Source organism: Melospiza georgiana, chromosome Z (genome assembly GCF_028018845.1).
Source record: "Melospiza georgiana isolate bMelGeo1 chromosome Z, bMelGeo1.pri, whole genome shotgun sequence".
NCBI lineage: Eukaryota > Metazoa > Chordata > Aves > Passeriformes > Passerellidae > Melospiza > Melospiza georgiana.
This window is the reverse complement of record NC_080465.1, coordinates 41,579,532-41,600,873: the sequence shown is the minus strand read 5'-3', so window position 1 is coordinate 41,600,873 and position 21,342 is coordinate 41,579,532. Positions and strand designations below refer to the sequence as shown.

At 40.5% G+C, this 21,342-nt stretch overlaps 1 protein-coding gene across 1 annotated transcript in view; it reads left to right on the top strand.

Moving 5' to 3' along the window:
* The first annotated feature begins 2,939 nt into the window (after nucleotides 1–2,939).
* FAM169A (family with sequence similarity 169 member A) overlaps nucleotides 2,940–21,342 on the top strand; it is a 35,157-nt gene continuing 16,754 nt past the window's right edge. The window contains exons 1-4 of the mRNA XM_058043592.1: nucleotides 2,940–3,019; nucleotides 17,670–17,807; nucleotides 19,278–19,377; nucleotides 20,456–20,541. Coding sequence (XP_057899575.1) covers nucleotides 2,978–3,019; nucleotides 17,670–17,807; nucleotides 19,278–19,377; nucleotides 20,456–20,541 — 366 coding nt within the window. The 5' untranslated portion in view covers nucleotides 2,940–2,977. The remainder of the gene's footprint in view (nucleotides 3,020–17,669; nucleotides 17,808–19,277; nucleotides 19,378–20,455; nucleotides 20,542–21,342) is intronic.

Sequence of the window (21,342 nt, the reverse complement as noted above, 5' to 3'; positions counted from 1 at the left end):
TAGAAAACTACCACCAATCTCTATGTTCTTTCATTCATTTGTTGTGAAAGCAAATAATACAGGAAGAAGAGGAACTTATTTTAGGAATTTCCTGCCAGGTTTAGTTCGTAATCTTACTCCTTTAAGGTATCTTATTTTGCATACTACATATTGCAGAACAATTTCCACTACATAACACTGCACTAAAAAAGTTCTCCTTTGAAATGCAAGTTTAAAATATAATTAGTATTACTCTAACTAGGAGAAGAAATTAGGAGAACATAAACATTTGACCATTTTCTCTAGAAAAGAGAAACTTTGAGAGAACTTTGTCAAAGCTTGTAATAAATGGAGTTTTAAGATGACTGCTCATTCAAAACAAGTTCTGTTGATGCTTCATCTCAGCCCCTGACTTGTAATCTGTTTCAGCAAAGTTACATCATTTTAGTGTGATGGGTTCCTCATGCCTGGATGCCAGGTGCCCACCAAAGCTGCTCTGTCTCTCCCCTTCTCATCTGGACAGGCAAGAAAAAGTGCAACAGAAAGGCTTCTGAGTCAACATAAGGCAGGGAGAGATCACTCACCTATTGCTGCTGTGGGCCAAACAGATTCAAGTTTGGGGAAAATTAATTTAATTTATTACCAATTGTGTTGGAGTAGGATAATGAGAAATAACCCCAAATCTTAGAAGCACTTTGGCAACAACCCATTCATTCTTCCCAAACTCAGCTTCACTCCTGATTTTCTCTACCTCCTCCACCCAAGCAGCACACGAATGGGGGTTGTGGTCAGTTCACCATATGCTGTCTCTACTGTTGTGTCCCCAGGGGAAGGACTCCTCACACTTTTCCCTGCTCCAGCATGGGGTGCCTCTTAAGGAAAACACTCCTCCCTATTTTCCAGTATAAGCTCTTCCCATGGGTTTCTGTTCTTCACAACGTGCCCCAGTGTGGGTTCCTTCCTTGGAGTGCAGTCCTTCAGGAGCAGATTGCCCCAGGCTGCGCTGTTCCTGGGATCACAAGCCCTGGTAGAAAACTTGCTCCAGCATGGGCTAGTCTCTCCACAGGTCCACAGATCTTCACGGAAGTCCACATGTGATGGCAGAAGCTCCAGCATGGGTTTGCCATGGGGTCACAGGCCTTCTTTGGGCATTCACCTGCTCCAGTGTGAGCGATCCACCACAGGCTTCAAGTGGATCTCATGTTCCATGGAAGACGGTCACCACACGGGACCACGTGCACCACACTGCAGGTCTTCACCATACGTGGCAGGGGAACATCTGCTCTGGTGCCTGTGGCACCTCCTCCACCTCCTTCTTCACAGTCCTCAGTGTCTGCAGAGCTGTTTCTCACAGAGTCACAGAATATGCTGACTTGGAAGGGGCCCACAAGGACCATGGAGTCCAGCTCCTGGCTCTGCACAGGACCATACCCAAGAGTCACACCATGTGCCTGAGAGCATTGTCCAAACCCTCCCTGAGCTCTATCAGATTTGTGCTATGGCCATTACCCTGGTGACCCTCTTTGAGTCACCAACCAACCCTGGGTGAAGAATCTGTTTCTAATATCCAACCTAAACCTCCCCTGACACAACTCCAGGCCATTCCCTTGGGTCCTGCCACTCTTCACCACAGAGAAGAAAGCGGTGCCTGCTCCTCCTCTTCCCCTCATTAGGAAGTTGGTAACCACAATGAGGTCTCACTTCAGTCTCTTCTCCAGGCTGAACAGAACAAGTGATGTCAGGTGTTACTTATAAGGCTTCCCCTCAAGGCCCTTCACCATCTTAGTTGCACTCCTTTGGATGCTTTCTAATAGCTTTAGTCTTCTTCTCTCATATGTTTTCACTCCTCTCTTGGGCTGGAGGTGTGCAGGTTGTTTTCTCCCTTCTCAAACAAATGACCCCTGAGGTGCTACCATAAGCACTGATGGGCTCAGCATTGGCCAGTGGCAGGTCCAGCTTGGAGTCATCTGGCAGGGGCTCTGTCAGACACAGGGGAAGTTCCTGGCAGCTTCTCAGAGAGCTCAGGAGCTCCTGCAGCCTCCCCATGACCAAAACCTTGTTACACCAACACAATACATTTGGACAAGCATATAATCATTATAAATACACTGAATGGCACCTCTGGTCCCTGGTACTACAGAGCTGTCTTTGGCAAATAACACTAAGAAGCACTTGAAATGACTGCTGCCTCTGGGCAGTGACCCCAGTTTGTGCCCAGCCTCCTTTGTTCCATGGATGTTATCACAGATGTGCACCTACTACTTCTCATTCTCACAACAAAGCATCGTAGCTATAAAACAAGGGTACATTTTACAGCCAGAGTCAAGGGCAAGTCCTATCCTCTCACCAACTCCTTCATTAGACTTTGGTGCTCTTCAGCTTCCTGGCATACAGGTCTTCTTGGGAGTGTATACTCAGGCGCTGTGGCCAGTAGTGGTCAGTGCTGGGGAACAGGGATTAATGTTTCTGTTAGGAAAATAGGCTTGTGAGTAACTGAGTAGTAACTGAGGAGTAACTGAGTTCAATCAGCACCCCAATTTGGTAACAGGAGGAGGGGTGAGGGCTCGGGCTGGTCCACAGTGAGTTGTTGGAAATGTGGAAGCAATCCTTACTGCCCGAGTCCATGAGGTCACCTTTCCTGCAAAGGGGATAGTTCACCCCTAGCTTTGTGGCGCGAAACCCAACACCAGGAGCCTTTCTCCGTTCTCCTTGCGAGTACCACAGATTTCTGAGGCAGCTCCGGGCTCCGTCTGTATGCCAGGGCCCCAGGACAGGTGCCACCAGCCCAGCGGTGCTGAGCGATGGCGTGGGTACCGGCTCTGCCCGTGGGGCCGGCCGTGAACAGGGACAGTGCCGGGTACCACACCCGCCGCGGCCGGGGGGGCGATGCGGGGTCCCCGCAGCCGTCATGGCGGGCGACGCGGGGTGAGCGGCGGCGGCTCCAGGCGTATCAGCGGGAGTGCGTCAGCGGCGAGGGGCGGGGAGGCCGCCGGGGGAGATGATATCAGGCGCCGGGCAGCAGGACCGGGCGAAGCCGGAGGTGAGCGGGGGAGTGCTGTGAACGCTGTTAGGGAGCCCGGCCGCCTCCGCCTCCTTCTCCGTTTATCCCCGCGCCGCCGCGGCAGGCTGCTCGCCCGGGCGGCTGAGGTGAGGCGCGGCGGGTTGTCGCGGTGACCTGCCGAGGGTCGCGCATCTCCGCAGCCTAGCCGGGCCCGGCGGGGCAGGGCGCGGGGGGCCCTCGGCGGCGGTCCGGGGCGCTCGGCGGGAGGCGATGGGCGGGCTGGGCTGGGCCGGGCTGCCCGCGGTCCCGCGGCCGCCCCGGGCTCCAGGTGTCCGGCCGCATCCCGCCCGCGCCGCCGCCGCCGCCCCCCGGGCGCGCTCTCCCGGCCCGGGCAGTGCCCGACCCCGCCGCTGCCATCGCGGGCGGGCAGGGCCGCGCCGGGCCGGGCCGGCAGGCGGTGGGCGGAGGCGGCTCGATCGGGCCGTGGGACCGGGCCGTGGGACCGGGCCGTGGGACCGGGCCGTGGGACCGGGCCGTGGGACCGGGCCGTGGGACCGGGCCGTGGGACCGGGCCGTGGGACCGGGCCGTGGGACCGGGCCGTGGGACCGGGCCGTGGGACCGGGCCGTGGGACCGGGCCGGCTCCTCCGCGGCGGGCGCCGGCCGAGCTCGACCCCGCGAGCTTCCCCCGGCCTTGGCGGAGCTTGCGGCACGCCGAGTTCGGTGAGAGCTCTGGCCCAGGCCGCTCCATGTTGGCCAGGACCAGCCATCTTTTGTGGGGTCTTCTATTGTAGCGTTGAAATTTACATGTCGTAGCCACACACACTTGTAAGAGCCATTTATACATCTATACACCTCTACGCATGTATGAAAACAGTAATTGCGATGCTACAGTTGCTGTCTCCCGCAAAGATGGCTGTGTGTACGTGTGCAAATACATGTGGACACACACAATTGCACACGCACTCACACTCTTCTGTTTTCCTACATACGATATGTAAGTCTTCTGAAGTTTTATTTTGAGGTAGGGTTGGTTCTTTCCTCTTGAAACATAGGGAAGCATCTTGCCTAAGATATCCATTGACGTAGCACGGCTATCCTGCTTATGAGTGTTAAATGCAGCCTGAGAAAGTGGATTGCACTGAGAGCTAGAGCAAAAGGTTTTACTAGCATTAATGGAGAACAAAATATATTAACTCACCAATTTAATATATGTATTAATGCTTTATTTAGAGGAAGAGATTAAAAAATTGTCTTTCAGCTCTGCTGAGCTGTGGACTTTTCAGTTATTAATAATCAGAAATTTAGAAACTTAACCTTTGGTGTGGGGACCCTGTTCAGCTGATACTTGCTTTTTTGTGTACGTGCAACACAGGAGGAGGGAATTCTTTTCTTGTTCTGCATAATTGCATTTACTCATTTTATACATTGGGCTGTACCATTGGTCATAGCCTAGTACAAAGCTCACCAGTTTGTATGGGGAGTAAGAATTGTGTCAGAGTGATCATTATAATAAAATCAGTGCTGTCTCACTGGAGGACCTATAAAAGATTGCTGCAGATTAGAGTGACCGTGGTTTTCCTCCTGCAACAAATTCTGTAGGAACTGAGTGCATCTTCTTTCCATTTTCTCAACCACATTGGTTGAGGAATTTCTTGTTTAATTGACCTCCTCTAGGTACCAAAGAACTTCTTGCTTTTTCTCTTGGTGGCTAGTGAAAAAAACATTCATCACCTGTTTCATAGTGGAAAAATGTTAGGGCAGAGGGTGATTTATCAAATTAATCTTCGAATTCAAGTGTTATTAATGTCAGCGAGCAATCTCAATTTCAACACTGTTTTGTTAGAGCCACTAACAGAGGCAGGTTTTAAGTCCTTTCCTTGTTTCCCCTTCTCCTGTCTGATGTTCGTTATCATTTTTTTTATGCAGAATCAAATGTTTTACAGTGTTTTTCTTTCCTGTTGTGCAGGATGAGTAATTAAGATGGGATTCTACTGTACATTTATAATATCTCTTTATCAGTGCATGATCCAGAACTCTTTTTGGAGTGTTACATAACTAGACACTTTACAAAATGAATTGGAAAATACTCTTAATTTATTCAGTATGCGCATCAAGGTAGATAATATTTTTTTGATTTAATAATCAAAAAGGCAGAGGTTTATGTGTTTGTGCAGATTTTTTTCTGTTTTTCATGTCTGTTAGTGTTGTAAAGATAATACAAAATTATCTTAAAGCTCTTCTTATCCGCAATTCATATAAGCACAATTTGTTTTAAATAGTTGTACTTGCCTATCTAGTCCAGTGCAGAGTCTTTGCTAGTGAAAGACAGAGTTCATTTCTGTACTAAGGCTAACACTTCTTAATGCTTTTTTTTTTCCCATGTTTGATGCAGGATCACTAAAGGACAAATATGAGATTTGATGATTCTAGAGAAATTTACCAGAGTAGAGGTGCTCTTCCATTGTTTTACATTCTTAGATATGATAAGATTTTATATCGATCTCTATTTTCTGTCAAGCAATGAATATCAAGTAGTGGTGATCATTTAAAGCTGTTGCCAATTATGTTTCTAAACTGCAAGTACAAATGTGGCATTAGAGCTGAAGTGATGTCTACTAAGGCTTATTTTCACATAGGCAGTCCTTAAATATTTTTCCATGCAAAATACCAGCTTCTTGTTTTCTCGCAGATAAGTACTTTACTCCTGACTCTCAAGGTTGTAACTTATCCATCACATTGTATCAACTATACATTCCAGAAAGCCACTGTCATCCTTTTGCCTGTGAATGTTTGGGGCAGCAGTGGTAGAGGTGTGCGCTTCCCTTTGGAACTGTTTTTGTCAGTCAGTGTCTCTTGGGTAAACATTTTGTAACCCGTTGAAAAACAACAAAAATAATTTTCTCACAATAGAGACAGATTTTAAAAAAATAAATTATTCAATCAGAATTCGACCCTCCTCTCAAACTTATGCTTCCAGGTGGTGCAGCATGGATTAAACAAGTCTGAGTGGAAAAGCCTGCTCTAATGTATTTCCTCTACTGCATTGTTTTAAACATAACCAAAATGGCACATGCAGTGTCTTTGTAGCTAGTCTCTCATGCTCTTGCAGTTTCGTCTGCTGTTGCTGATTTTTTTTCCTGAACAATGGGATGTGACAGCATATATTTATTTAATCATTATAAATTTAGTTGGTGTTCTCTAGTGACTCTGAGATTTCAGAGAAGCTTTTAAATAGCTTGCTAAAATATGTAAAAAATCCTGTCCCAAAAGAGTAATGAGCTTTCAAATCTTTACTAAAATCCCAATAAAATTAGTGAGAACTATCAGGACTAACATATCTGTTTCTTTGCCTTCAAATTGACCTGGAAAACTTACTATTGTTTTGAATGATGAGTCTATAAGTTCCAAATGATCTGTTGAATTGAATATCTAGGAAAATCCATTTCTCTGAATTGTATACTGAACTGTATGTTGTACAGTTATTCAAAGTAATAGTTTTGATTTTTGTTTTCAAATCTGAGCTGTCTCTCTCTTTGTCTTTTTTTTTTTTTTTTTTTTTTTTTGTACATATTAACATTTTGTGTCAGAATACTGTAGGACAGGGCATCTCTATATTCACAGGGCTGGCATCTCTTGCCACTGCTTATGATTAGAAATTTTTTATGGACCAGGATGAATTGAATTCACTGTTATCCTTTCTTCTAAGCTTCATCAAAACATGTAAAATAAAGGTGGTTAATTAGGTTTCTTCAATTCTGTGGATTACTGAAGGGGAAGAACAATCAGTAAAGGTGCGGTCTGTGCCGAGTCAGTAGCCCCTGAGGCAGTGCTAGAAGAATACACCCAGTTCAGGAGTTGTGGTGCGGCACTGGCCTTTCCCCAGCGCGGAGAGTCGGTGAACTTCGAATGGTATGAAATGCTGTCTTCACCCTAGCTGCCTTCATGCTCCTAAAACACCAGGTGTAAAAATGTGAAGTGTGCTTAAGTTAGCAAGTGCTTTGCTGGAAGACCAGTCTTTTTTCTAGCTCTTTTGCAGCCAGCATATTCTGCAAATAGAAATGTTTCCTCGGTTGAATAATACTCCTCACAGCTGTTGTAGAGTTAGGCAGCAATAACCATAACTGGGGAATTTGAATAATTTGTGGGTTGATAATGATAAAATAGTCGGGGATTTTAACAGTAGCAATGTAAATGTTACTGCAGTGCAGCACAGACAACTTAATATGATTTTTAAATGTTGGAATAATTTATTTCTTTTGATACCTCAACACTGGGAGTTTATGTTGTCAACATGTAGTCTGAAGCTGCAGAAAGGAGTTTTTTGAAGGAGCAGGAGATAATGAGCTGATTCCTGGCAACTCCTTCTTAAGCTGAGCACTGATTTAAGGTAGTATATTGTGTCAGCAGTATGAATACTTTTTTCTACTAATACTAGTACTTTTTGTTGGGGGTTTTGTTTGCTTTTTAACAAAGTACAGTAAGGTGGTATGTTCAGAAGTACGAGTAGCTTACTTACGTTATCCAAACCCACCACTAACAATCAAGCAATGTCTGCATTTCCAGAGAAGACAAGTAACTGAAGCTTTTAAGGCAGTTTGTTCATTAATTTGCTTTTTCAAAAATTCAAGTACACCTGGATAGCCTAGGTACTAGAAGATGTAGCTTAGAAGTTCCAGTCTTACAAGCATGTACTACAGTGAGAAGCGGGGGAAGTGCAGTGTGCTGACAGAAATTTGTGAGTTCTTGGAGTGTCAGGATGATTGCTGATGGAGATGAGGACAGATGCCACCAGGGAGGAGGTTGTGTGAATTCCTTTCTGCTATTAGAGACATTCTTACTAAAGTTTGCAGACATAGATCTTGAGTCCTGTAGCAACATGTTTAGTGATACCTTGTGGATTCACATTAATGGATGGAATTTTATAACATGGCTGTCATGGGTTGAACAAAACCAGCAGTGGCTATACCCAGACAATTGTGGGAAACAAAAAATTAACCATCCAGAGGTATAAGACTACTGAACTAAAAGGCAAACACAGAGCTGCTCAGAAATCAATCTACTAAGGATTTTGTTAAATATTTGTTTGGATGACAAGGAAGTATGAACACTGGGGAGAAGAGGTTCATTTTGGGGAAGAGAGACATAAGTCAGTTGATTCTGTCAGTCAGAAGAGATTCTTGATTCTGATTTTGGGCAATGAAATATTCTTTTTGATGTTTTATTTTTCCTTTGTTATGGGAGCAGGATTTCTACACAAACAAATACCAGACCTTCCTAACCTTTTTTTTTCCTACTAACTGGAGCAGCTTACAAGATGTCTGACTCTTTCCTAGCTTTTTATTGTATTGATATGAGGCTTGCATATTACTTTACTTGTTTTTTTTTCAGAGGAAAATTTACTTCTAATTTTCTAGTTTTAGTCCATGTGTGCCTTTTTTCCATCCTTCTGAAGATGGAATGAGGAAGATAAACACAGTTGCTGCTGACTACAACTGACAGAGCTAGACAGAGGCAGTCAGTTTTTGTGGCCTTTGTAAAGCTGAGGAAGTAAAGGTGCTGTTTTGCGTGGAAATATGGGGCCACTTACAGCTATTACTGTTTTTGTGAGAATTGTCTCTGTCACCTGGGATGATAACTTGTAATATCTTCCTGACATGACTGGGCTCAGACTGGGACTCAGTAATGACTCCTTATCTGGTCTGTGGCCCAAGTATGTTGTCGAAATCCTTTGTTTTTAGACAAAAATGTTTTTGATATGTGTGATAATCTTGACTGACATAGGATTTTCACTTTAGCTTTCCTTTGAGAAAGGCAAGGTAAAAGTCTTTCTAATTATCTGTGTCTCTAGTTCTTTTGGAGTAATCCTGCACTGTTTTGGTAAGTCCACAAACTACTTTGTGAGTATGCCTGTGAAGTTCATCATTTTGTTGTAGTTCATCATTTGTTGTGCAAAGAGACTGAAAAACTTGCTATGGTTGGACACTGAGCACAAGTAGCAGGTAAAATTCAGAATTTGCTTATGTTAAACAGTAGTTTTTTAGGCATCTGTCACCTTCTGAAGATAATTGTAGTACCTTCAAGATTCTAGAGTTGGATTGGGAATTTGGAGATAGCTGCCTATTCACTTTCTGGGAAAAATAGAAATTTTTGATCTATGATGAGGTTTAAATACTCACTGCTCCAAATGTGTTATATTTACTGTCTTACTGCTTTCAGAATTCTGATGCTCAGGCAGTTGTAAATGGCCCATAGGGCCATACAATGACAGTCTGAAACATCTCTGGTTTGCAAGGAAATTTTATGGTTGGCTGACAAGGATCTCTTGTTGCAGCCTTGTTTATTTGCAATCCTGTGTCCAGGAACATCTCATATTAATTCCTATTCCCCTTTCTTCATTTTCCTTTGAATCCCCCTCAAAAACCAAGGCAGTTGCTGCTTTCTTAGTTGTGTGCTGTTTTCTTAGTTGTAGGTCTCCTGCTGCAAATGATATTAAAAAGTAGGCAAAACCAAAAAACCAACTACAGATAATTTAAACAAGAAAAAAGAGATTGCATACTGCCTAACTGTTGAATTTTCCTACAGCTTGTCTGCTGAAAGCCAGACTTGATGTGGCATAGTTGTAGTTCAGACAACTATTTTAGTAACTCCTTGGGTATGGAGACTGTGATTGCAAAGATTAATCACCTGCTCCTCGTTGTTAGTAGCCATAGACACCATCACTTGAATTTCCATGTGGAATATTCTCGAAACAGCCAGAGAGAGTTGCTGTTCTTTGACTGATGAGAAGCAACTCATTAGACTTTGCTAACGTGTATCTATGATTGCTAATCTAATCTGTGCAGCTTTGACGTCTGCCCCAGTTGTGGGGATAGGGGATAGGGCAGTGCAGCCAAGCATTTTAAAAATAGATGCAAATGTCCACATTTGCATAGGGTGACTGCAACTCCAGTCTCACTGTGGTGTTAGATTAGTGATGTTAGGCTTGATAGTCCACCAGCTGTCTACCCAGATTTGGTGGGTTTTGTTGGCCCTTTCTTTTTTTTGTTGGCCCTTTCTTTTTTTTCCTTAGTGTGTTAAAAAAAGAGCTTTCTTTATTGTCCTTATCTCTGAAATCACTAGATGTATTTATGAGATGGCCCTTGCAAGCCAGTGGGATAATGTTAGAGGAGGATATGAAGGTTTGAAAATGGAAGGAGTTGCCAAGAAGTGTGGGTTCCAAGTGGGAGTAAGAGTTAATCTATTGATATCAAGCAGCAAATTAAGCTTCAGAATGTTGCCTTGTTATGTGCCTGGAGAAGCAGGAGGTAAACCTATGGAAATTATAGCAGATGAGCAGGAGTAAGAGTAGTGTGGGTGTGTACGTTCCAGGTGGCCCATCAGCCACCTGTGGAGAGAGGCTGTGGGGGCTCTAAGTGATGAGTGCTATAAGGTCATTAAGGTCTTTGGGAGCAGATGGTGTAAGGCCTAAACTGCAGAAGAAAAATTGGAGGGTGCTGAGGATGGAGCTGGAGAACTGCACACCAGCAGCTTCAAACTGCTAAGGCATGGAAGGGGGAAAGAGTAGTGACCAGAGAGGAAAGGTGGGTCATTAGGGGTATCTGTGTGGAGTTTGGTGTTATTTTCCTAGCTCCTAAACAGGTTTGTCATGTAGTGAAGAGAAGGTAGAGGAAAGTGGGAAATTAGAAAGTAGAATGAGTGCTGAGCAGTGGAAAGATCAGATAAATGTCAGAGAGAGGCAGATTAATGAAGTAATAATCCCACCTGGCTGTATCTTTCTGTCTTGTTAATTATACATGGTAATTATTTTCAAACGCAACTAGAATGGTTTTCATTTTATGTATGGATATGGTCACCTTGAATTGGAGAAGTTGAAAGGGGAGGCATGAGAGCTTTCTTTAAGAAAAACTAGTTTTCCAAATTTATTAATTGTGTTTATTTTGATCAGTCTCAAAGACAGAATTTTAATTTAGCATATGTCTGGCACATTTTCATTGTAGGAAACACTTGTGCACATTAGTTTCCAAAACTCCCTACTGAAGGAAGTGTTCTTCAAAAAACCAGACAATCTTATTAAAATGAGAGACTGTAGAAAAATGTAAATAACAGGTCAGTAGTTTGTATACCTAAGTAGCTTGTATACTTAGTTGTTGATTAAATAAGCTATCTAATATATTATCTAATTTAAATCACTTGAGTAAAATGCCAGTGGTGTTACACAGGTGACTGATTTGGCATATTACTAAGAACCTTACCTGCCTAAGATGGGTTTGAGAGAGAAGTTGTATTTCTTCTTGTGATACTGCCCTGTCACCTTTAATTAAAGAAATCAGATGCAAGATTTTTTTGTTACTTTGTTTTTGGTTGGTTTTGTGGTGTTTTTTTTTTTTTTTTTTTTTTTTTTTAATGTGGAGGACTCTTTGTTTTTCTGTCCTTGTTCATGTTTCATCTGATATGAAAGTGTTCAAAGCCAGCATTTAGAACTTCTGACCATAATTCTTGCTAGGGAATTGAATCCTGTATGTAGATTTCATAATTTTGTGCTATACATGTAAGTTATGTTGTGTGGCTAATTGATGAATGGAAAGGATTTGTGTTTTTTGTTTGTTTATTTTGTTCAAATCAACAGCTTTGATTTGTGTGTCTGATAGAAAACCAGAGTTGCATAAGCTGCTTCAAGGAGATTACGGGTAATGTGGCTGGCATATTAATCCAGAGATCCTGGTTGATGTTGACAGCAATTTTTGTGCCATGTGTTTCCTTAAGAACTTTCAATATGTGATTTTGCTGCGCATGAATAGATATTTTTGGGGGTTTATGTTACTATAAACCAAACAAAAAACCAAAAAAATCTTTTTTTGTCTTTAAAGAAAAAAAAAACCAAAGAAACCAGTGCAAATCTATCTGAGCTATCAAGAACTTGTATTTATTAGATTGTATTCTCAAAAAATGTGAACAAAAGTTATACTGCAGGGAAATATGTCTTAGTGCTACTGTGTGGATCATGGTTTGAAGACTTGTTGTCCAACCCCCAAATTTGTGATTTAAGCCCTAAGAAAACCTACCTCTAAATAGGTAGTTATTTGAGTGAGAAAGACTTGAGTTGTCCATTCAATGTGGCAGATGAGTGTATAATGGTTGCTGCTTCAAGCTGGTGCAGTTTTCAAGAAATCCTAATAAAAATTCTGTTTTTTAAAATTTTAACACCTCTTCCCTACGATGTATTCCTTTTCCTACAGCCAATGTACGTAACATTACAGATTAAAATTAATAGAGTTTTAAGACATGGGAATGTTTATAAAACTCAAAACCTTTGTTACAATAGTGGTCTAAATAGGTAATTATGAGACAGGTTTTCTCTATGTATTTCAGTTATGTTGACTTATGATAAACCAACTGTTCACTCTCTTAGACATACTTAAATGACTAATTATCTTAGCACAGGTTTAAAATTTACTTATTTTTATAATAGAAAATTATGAACTTTTGAACATAAGTATTTCAGAGACTCTATAGAAATAAAAAAAATCTTTAAAAACAGCTTATCTCAGTTTAAAGTATTTGTTGCTGAATAAAGAAGAAACAAAGTGAAAATGGTGTGTGCATATAACAGCTGGTAGTAAAAGCAAAGAAACATTTATGTAATATATCTGTTAATAGAATAACCGATAAGACAGCTTAGCAATTCTAGTAGCAGATGTGATGGTTTTGTTTTGTAGTTGAAGCCAGAAGACTAAAAAGACTACTTTTAAAAAATTTTAAATTTTCTTACAACCTTTATGTAGTTTCACAGCTTTCACCAGATGAGTAACTGGATGCTGCAAGGTAGGAAACAAACAAAGCAAAGTGGAAATGATGCTCCTGCTGCTCTGATCAAGGCCGTTGCTGCTTTGGTGCATCATCAGTCTGGGCCTGCAGCCTTGCCTGGGACTTCTGCAGTCCTGTCTTGGCTTTCTCTGGAAGTGGTGTATGTGTGGACATATATACCTGTTTAGTTTGGTTTTTATGTCTCTTCCCATGATGTGAGCCTGGGTGTAGCTCACAGCTAGTCTGGGAGGTTGTGGTAGGATCATGGATTATATTTTTAAAACAGAACTTGGTTTAAGGTGTGTGATGATTCATTGGAAGTGCATGGCAGTCGTTGAGGGGTTTGGTCATCTGATGCTTCTGCACTCATTGAAATCAGTCAAAGCTTGGGTCAGATATTGCTGCAGCTTACTTTTTGTGTGAGTGAGCCGGTGCTTCATCACAGGACTGGACTTGTATTTGTATCCTGCAGGCTGGGTCTAAGTTGGTTTTCCTGGGTTAGCAGGAAATTTTGCAGGTCATGGCTTGAGCACCCTGACACCTGTTCTCTAAACTGCAAATCACTATTTTAAAAAGCCCCAAACAACTACTTAAATTTTAATTATTTATTATTAAAAACAAATTTAAACCTGAAGATTGTTCACCTGCATGATTATTTGTCCCAGTTATTATATTATCTTGAAAAGGTCTTGGCTGATTTTTTATAATTTCTTTTTTTAATTTTTTTTTTTTTTTTTAAGGAGAATGAGTGGTTCAGGTAAGCTGTGCAGTGTAATTAACTGTGTATTTGTATTTGTCAAGTTTTGATACAATGTTCAAGTATGTCATTATCTCGGTAAAGTATTTCTCACGCTGGTCCCTCTGAGATAATGATTATTTTGTGTTTTGTAGAGGAGTTCAGGCAGATCACATAACATGTCTGTGTTTACATTAAGTCTGTGCTGCAGCTGGTAATTTCTCTAAATCCTAATCTGTTAGCCTAACTCCGCTTCCCCTGAGTTAAAAGCACCCAAGCCCAATTTTAAGCTATATTTAAGCCTTCTGACATACTGTAAGAAATAACATAGCTTTTGGGTTATTATCCTTCTGCAATTTTGTGTCATTCATTATTGAGGAACTGCAAGGAGATGAACAGATCTCTTGATTAGTGCTCAAATCCACATGTAAACTGGAAGCTGTGTGTGCTGTGCTCCTCTCATGCACTCTAAGATGAAATAGGAGTTGTAGATATAATTTATAATTAAACTAATTTCCAATGTTGCTCACTTATTCCATGGCTTTTCTTAGCCATTACTAATAGTAATAAAGATTTTGTGAATAAAATGCCTGTGTTGCACAGGAATGTGTTCACTCATTCTGTTAAATGTGGTTTTTGTTGGCATTCCATGAACTGATCTGTTACCCTCTGGTGCTGCAGCTGTTCCTAAAAAAGGACGTGCCATTCCTCGTGTAATAGCTTGCATAATGCTGACAAGGGAGACAGTCATACGATTCCACATTAAAGCAAATATTATTCATGTGAGTTTATGACACAAAATCATTAATATTATTTTGTTAAATGATACGTTTTTGAAGAGTGTAAGGTTTCTTTTCTTTCACTTGAAAAATGAAATGCTCAAGTTGTCTCATTTAAAAAATAAAATTAATTTTCTTTCTTCCCCTCCAAACACACTCTTCTAATATGCTTTTATGTACAAATGTACATAAAAGCATATTATGTACTCATGATGAGTTTGGTTGCTTAGGGCTACACTGCGTGTGCTCAGTCAGCCTGACTGTGTGCTAACCAATTGGAATGGTACCCCATGAGCAGAGCGTGGTCGTGCAATGTGTGACAAAGATCTGACCTGACAGTTTTACAGTTGTGCAGTGCATGGAGGTTTAGAGCAACAAGGGGCATGAGGAACTCCATGGTAGAGACCTGTGCTGCTCCTGCTGCCTCTGCAACAAAAATATGTTAATGCTGTAGTCAAAAAAACCTGAAAAGTGGTTTTCTCCAGCCCTTTTTCTCTCTCCTGTTTCACTTGAGACTGGCTAGATATGGAGCCATCTGTATTTTTACTTTGTTCAACATACGTACTGTCAAACCAACTCTGTTTTAATGAGGGACTAATATTAGTTCATTACCGTTGGAAGACATTTCATTTGTCTTTGGTAGGTTATTTTGCATTTCAAATTTGAGATGCTTGCATTTTGTATTATGATCTAATTCCTTATGCTGTGCTGTAGATTGGCATGGAACATTCTTCTTTCATCACTTGTTTAATGCTTTTATTATAACTTGATAGCTTTCTGAATTTGTGATTTCTTCAGGGATGTAGGGAACTTAAATGTGAACTATTTCTGACCTCTTCAGCACAGAGACAAAATAAAACACACAAGTGTATGAGAGTTTGTGACTTTACATATCTAATCTACCACATGGTAAAAAGATTAATGTTTATTTAGAAAGGGATGCTGACTAGGTTTTCCTTAATTTAGTCTTGAAAATTTCTCTGTATTGCTTTCTTTTGTATAACATGTTCTCTGTAAATGCTGCAAAGGAAAAGTCAAAAATGACTACTGGGAGTTGAAAGCAAATAAAATCTAAGTGTGCCATGAGAAATTAGGTAGCCCAAATAGCAAACAGAAAAGAGGTCTGAGTGATTTTGAGGGTAGTTTAATGTATGCAGTAATTAGGCTTTTTTGCTTTTAAGCAAAGATATGGTTGCTGCTTTTATTTTCGTAGTGGTTGGAACTCAGATAATCTATTGAATTTCTTATTGCATCTTTTCTGCTTTGGTCCTTCATTGTTTTATTCCAAAAAAATGTCAGGAATTATTACCTAGAGGCTTAAAGTTGTAGCTTCTGGTTTGTTTGTCTGTTTGCCATGCAATAATGGAACCTCAGCTCAATTTCTTTGTTAATAGCAGAGTTATCTAAGCACTTAGGTATTTGTTGAGTAATAGAGGGGGGTTACCCTTTCTGCCAGCATACAGAAAATTAAATTTTGTGGTTTTCATATACCTGTATTCCTTCACAGCTGAATTTACCTTGCATGTTGCAGTTAACATGGTGGCAAAACCTCATCCTCTTGTAGAAGTAGTCTCATATGATCTTATGCTCCTCCTTGTTTTGTCTTGCAACGTGCTTATCAGCATAGTTTGTGCAGAATTGCTGGTGTGTTTGAGAACTGTCATATCTGCAGGCAAGCCATATCTGCTAGAGATACGGAGGCTTGTGGTGGGTGAATTTCACCCCTGACAGCAGCTCCTTTGTCTGCTGTGCATTGCTGCTGCACTTAAAAGCATGCACCCCACACCTTTGGCTCTGGAAATCAGTTTGCTTGCAAACAGGAGGAGCCAGAGGAGTTGACTGTTAGCAACGGCAAGGGCAGCCCTGAAACGTGGGAAGAAATAGGTGGAGAATTACAAGATGCAGTGAAGTATCTGACAGGGTCAGTGCGCAATAGTAGAAGGAATGTGAGAGACTGGAGAGGAAGGCAGGAGAAAATGCGAATAACAGTTGAGGAGAAGGAATTACCTGAATTTGAAAGGAAATGGCTCTGAGGAATGCATGTGTATATCTGAACAATAGCATTCATGGAGAGCATTAGTGTTTTCATCAGCAACAGTGTTAAGGGCTGCAGTTGTAGATGCCAATGAAGTCGTGTCCAAGTTCCATTATAACAGGAGAAAAAAATCTCTTCTGTAGAAGGAGCAGCCTCTTCTCTCCAATCAACAGCATATTATTGCTGTTTAAAAACCTTTGAAATGTAGACTTCTAATTTCTACTGATTGAGTCAGAATAAGATGGTTTTTTCACCCTTGATTTACCTGTGTCAGTAGAATAATGAATGGTGGATAAAATAGGCGGACTGAAGGTAAAGAGGAGAAAAAAATCATTGCACACTAAGGTTTAAAATAAAAGTGAAAAATAAACCTCCATTGAGAAGACTAGGAATCATAAAACTTGTATAAAAACTTCTGTGTTCAGAAACTTGTGTGATGGGTTCATGGGAGCTGAGAAAGACAGAGTAGAATCCCTGTGTTCCTCTAGAACACTGGAGAAGGTTCTCATGACCTTGTTTTTGTGTTTGTTCAGGCTTCTGAGATTATGAGTGATATCTTTGAAGCAGCTGTGGGGTATCTTTCTGTATATAGTTTTATAGAGCTGGAAGAACCTTACCTGAAGACCACACAGTGGATTCCAGGAGCTCTTGCTCATTTTAATTTCACACTGTTTTGACAAGGAAAATTTGAATCTAAGAGCTTTTAAGGAGTTATTGCCACTATGGTTTGGCTTCAGTGTTATAGTCTTGTCTCGTCACCTCCTTAAAGTGTCTCTCTTTAGTCTGTTGTGGGCTCTTGTTTTTAATGAGCTTGTGTAAGTTTCTGTTCACAGCTGAAATGCTTTTGGAAACAACCATCTGTTAAGAACACTAACTGGCCAGTTGATGAGAAAAATCCTGAGCAATGTTTTGGTTTCTTCAGAGATGGATTTAAATGCAAAGTCTCAAATTAACTCCATCTTGTTATCATCTGGGTAGTTTACTTTTTCTTACCACTTAGTTGTAACATGACTGGTGACATCATAAACATCATCTGGGAGGGAGATATAACCAAGTCTACCACCTCAAAGCAGCATGTGCTTGTATGCAGCAAACATGAGGCTTGTATGTTGGAAATCTGCCACAAATGAGGTCTAGGGGGATCTATAGGCTAATCTCATTCTTTTCTGTTTATGAGCACAGATTTGATTATTTTACAGACTGGGTGTTACTGGTCACCATCCTACTTAATTGTATGCTGGAGCATTTCTCTTTTCTGTCATGGATGTAAGTGTCAATTGCAGAGTGTGTGTCTCAAAGTACCCACATTAATAATGTTGCTTTGTTTCTCAAGAGCATGTCATTCCCTGTGGATATATTGAACAATTGCAGTCATGAGGAACTGGAGAACTCAGCAGAGGACTACCTCTTTGCCCTTCGGTGGAGGAATCCAAACGCTCCTGAATTCTTTTCTCTGCCAGACCACCGCCAGGTAAAAACCAGCAAATACTGTAGTACTGGTGTTCTTAATATCCTTATAGATCTAAAATTTAAGATATCTAGTCCTCTTGAATTTCAGAACTATTTTATCAAAGCTTTCATATTTTCCAAATTCAAATTTTTTTCACTCTGTAACTGGGTTTAAATCTGGGTTTCAGTTATTGTGTGCTGCTTCTAGGCAATGGATCTGTATGTAAAGAGCAATTTAAAAAAACCTAACAAAACCCAACCTGACTATAACCTTAAATTTTCAACTGATGAATCAAACTTCATGCACTCTCAAAAACCTGTCATCACTAAGGGGTTCATGATTTACTTAAGCTAACTGGCTCTTTTTTTATCTCAGTCCTTCAGTGTTCTTTATGTTTGGGTTCACGTTTTGATTAATAACTTCACTAATCTCAAAAGGTGGTTCTTTTTTCTTTATCTGAAATATCCTGCACTGTTACTAATCTCTAGTAGAGAAGAGCTGTGACACTTTTATGTTTTAAACACTTATCCTTTGTGAGGAGTTGGTCAGTGTTGGTTCTGTCCAGACAAATGCTTTTATTAGAAATACTACCAATAAAACCAGCAGTGTGTATAGTTTTAATGTAAAGTAAGTGAGCTGAGAGGATTTTCTGTGGGATCTAAAGGTCAGTGCCACAGATTCCTTGGCAGAATCAGAGTCTTGACTACTTTCCTACATTTTTACAAGTGCTGTATGCCTAAATGATTGCTTGTATTAATGTCCTCATTTGTGACAATGGCATGTCATAATCTTCTTAAATTTGTTAAGCAAGTCTATCTACCACACCATTCATGTCTGCCAAGTTTTGTATACATTAATTTAGTAATAGAAGCATGTGAATTTAAATATCAAAATGCATTTCCACAGAGTTACTTGATTCCTTAAAAGAAGATTTTTTGACCCTTTCCATATTCTTTTCTGAGGAGGAATATCAAGTAGGCAACTTCAGAATTTCTAACATGTGTGTAACTTCAGGGAACAAAACCCTTTTGAATTTGTCTTCCCACTGTAGCGCATTAGAACTTGTTAAGAAACACAGTTTTGCTGTGCCAGCTTGTTTCAGTGCCTGACTGACTGCCTCATTCTTCTGTTGGCTTTGACAGCTTGCACAGCATTATGTTCCCCCTGTTGAAGGGAACATAATGCTGGCTCCTTGCACACCTTACTTCAGTTGTGCGCACAAATGCAAACTGTCAGCAGAAAAGAGCTGTATAAATTACTGTAGCTAAATCTACCACAGCTTGAGAGTCAGAGCTCTTTAAATGCAGTTTGTCTTTAGGAAGATGTGGAAGATGTGTCTAAAGAAAGGACTTAAAGAAAGGCTTGTCTTTTACAGATAGCTGCTAAGGACTAATTTTTAATGTTCTTCTTTTTTACTTTGATAAACTCTCTGTATTTTACTACTGTTGTTTTAGCAAAAGTCTACTGAATTATTGTACATTCCTCTTGCAGGTTCCTATTACCTTGACATCTGTGAGCTTTGTTCCTCTTTACGGTCAAGAGAAGGCAAACAAAGTTCTTGCACTGTTTGCACCATGGGACTCATTCACAGGTTTAATTTTAAGTTTATCGCTGTGTTGCCTTTTTTTATTTTTGTGGAAAATGTGTGTAACCAGGCCCTTGCTCATTTCATGCTACTGTAGCCCATAACTTTTCCATTGTACATTTATTGTTCCCTGTCTTTTTGTTCACATACTATTATTTTTTGTTGTATAGTTATATACACAAGTGCTAGAACTTCACACGCTAATCAGATCAGAACTGGACCCATTGAATTCAAAAGATATGTAGCAAAATAATTTGGTGCTTGTCTGGACCATAGTACAACATGTATCTCTTGGTCTCTTTATGTATGCTTCACCTCTCCAAAAGGTATTTATTGAACATTCTTAGAATCCATCAATTTGCACATGAATTTAAATGCTCTTTTTTAATAGTGATTGATCAGAGTTGTGGGTAAATTTGCCTCTAGCTTGAAGTCCTAGCATAGCTCTGGCTGAGATGATGGGTTTTGTGATTTTCTCCTCCCATTCTTCCTCCCTTCTTCCTTCTCTTCCAGCTCTCTACATTTCCTTCTTCCATTTAATGCCATGTTTATGATTGCCTAGTATGCCACAAATGCCTATATATCATACTCTTCCTAATTGCTGCTCAAATGGCAGCCTTTTACATTCATCTAACTCCCTAAAACTTGCACAGTTTCAATATGAATATCTATTAGCCACCCAATAGTAAAATACATGTATGAGTGAGACTTACTTTGACAAGCAGTTTTTAGTGGAAGATGTTTGAGCACAGTGTTGAAGGGTAGTGCTTATGTCTGAAAAATGGTTCCTGTATACCATATCACAAAAAAACCCCAAACAAACAAACAACCCCCCCCCCCCTAGTGTTTATTAGACTCAGTTATCAAGAAAGGTTTTGGACCAGGGAGCATTTATATGGGTGAGGTGTACAGTGCCCCATTGGTTGTGCTAGAGTAGTAGGAGCTACATTAATATAGTGCCATCTAGAAGATGCCTAATGTGATTACTACATTGTTATTCCTGGGTATTTAGCAACTTTAATGAATATGTTTCTTTTGGAATAGCAAGAATCACTAACTTTCTATTTCCCTTGTTTCTTTCAAGCTGTAGCCCTGTATCTTGCTGACCAGTGGTGGTCAATTGATGACATTGTGAAAACATCTGTCCCTGCTAGACAGGGGCTTCATCAGGTAAAGCGCTCCAACATTCACCTAGCAATTAATCCTATACTCCAAGATAATGGCAAATAGATAGTGTGCAAGATATTACATGTTTTAGTTTAATTTGGAAATGAGAGGACTGTTGCAAGAGAATAGATACAAGGGGGAAAGGAACCTCAATGTGAAGATAGTCTTGAGCAAAAATGACCTTTGTAGAGCAGCTTCAGATGTAGACAATTTAGATGTTAGCTGTGTTACCATTTATTTTTTTTATTCTTTAGAATATTGTGATCTGGTTGTGTTGAAGCATCTTGGTAGAATAGTGCATTGTACCATAGCAGTACCTATTGATCTTATCAGGAGACTAGTAAACTAAAAATACTGTCAGGAATGTGTTGACAGAAGCAAGTTGGAGCTGGTGGCTTGCAGTGGCAACACGTGAAGTTTGGAACAGTAAGTTGCCTGGTATCTGCTTTATTGCCCATCATTGACCTTTGTTACCATTGTTTAACCCTGTGTAGCATGGAGTTTTCTAAAACTGGAAATTCCAGCAGTGTAATTTTTATCTGCTTATGGAATCTAGGCATTTGTCTTTGATTTTTGTGATTTTTAAAGTTTTCTCTTGAGAGTTTGGCGTGTAGCCTGGCTTTCCACGTAATTCTTAATGGTAGAAAAATCAGGAAAGCCGAGTCTTTTACAAGGGAGGTAGCTGAGACTAAGCATTGGAATAGATCATGGTTCCTCCTTCCTCTACAATAAGTAGAATAGTGGTGAACTCATATTTCATGTATAAAAGGAACTCTGTAGGATAGATAAAAGAATATTTAATTC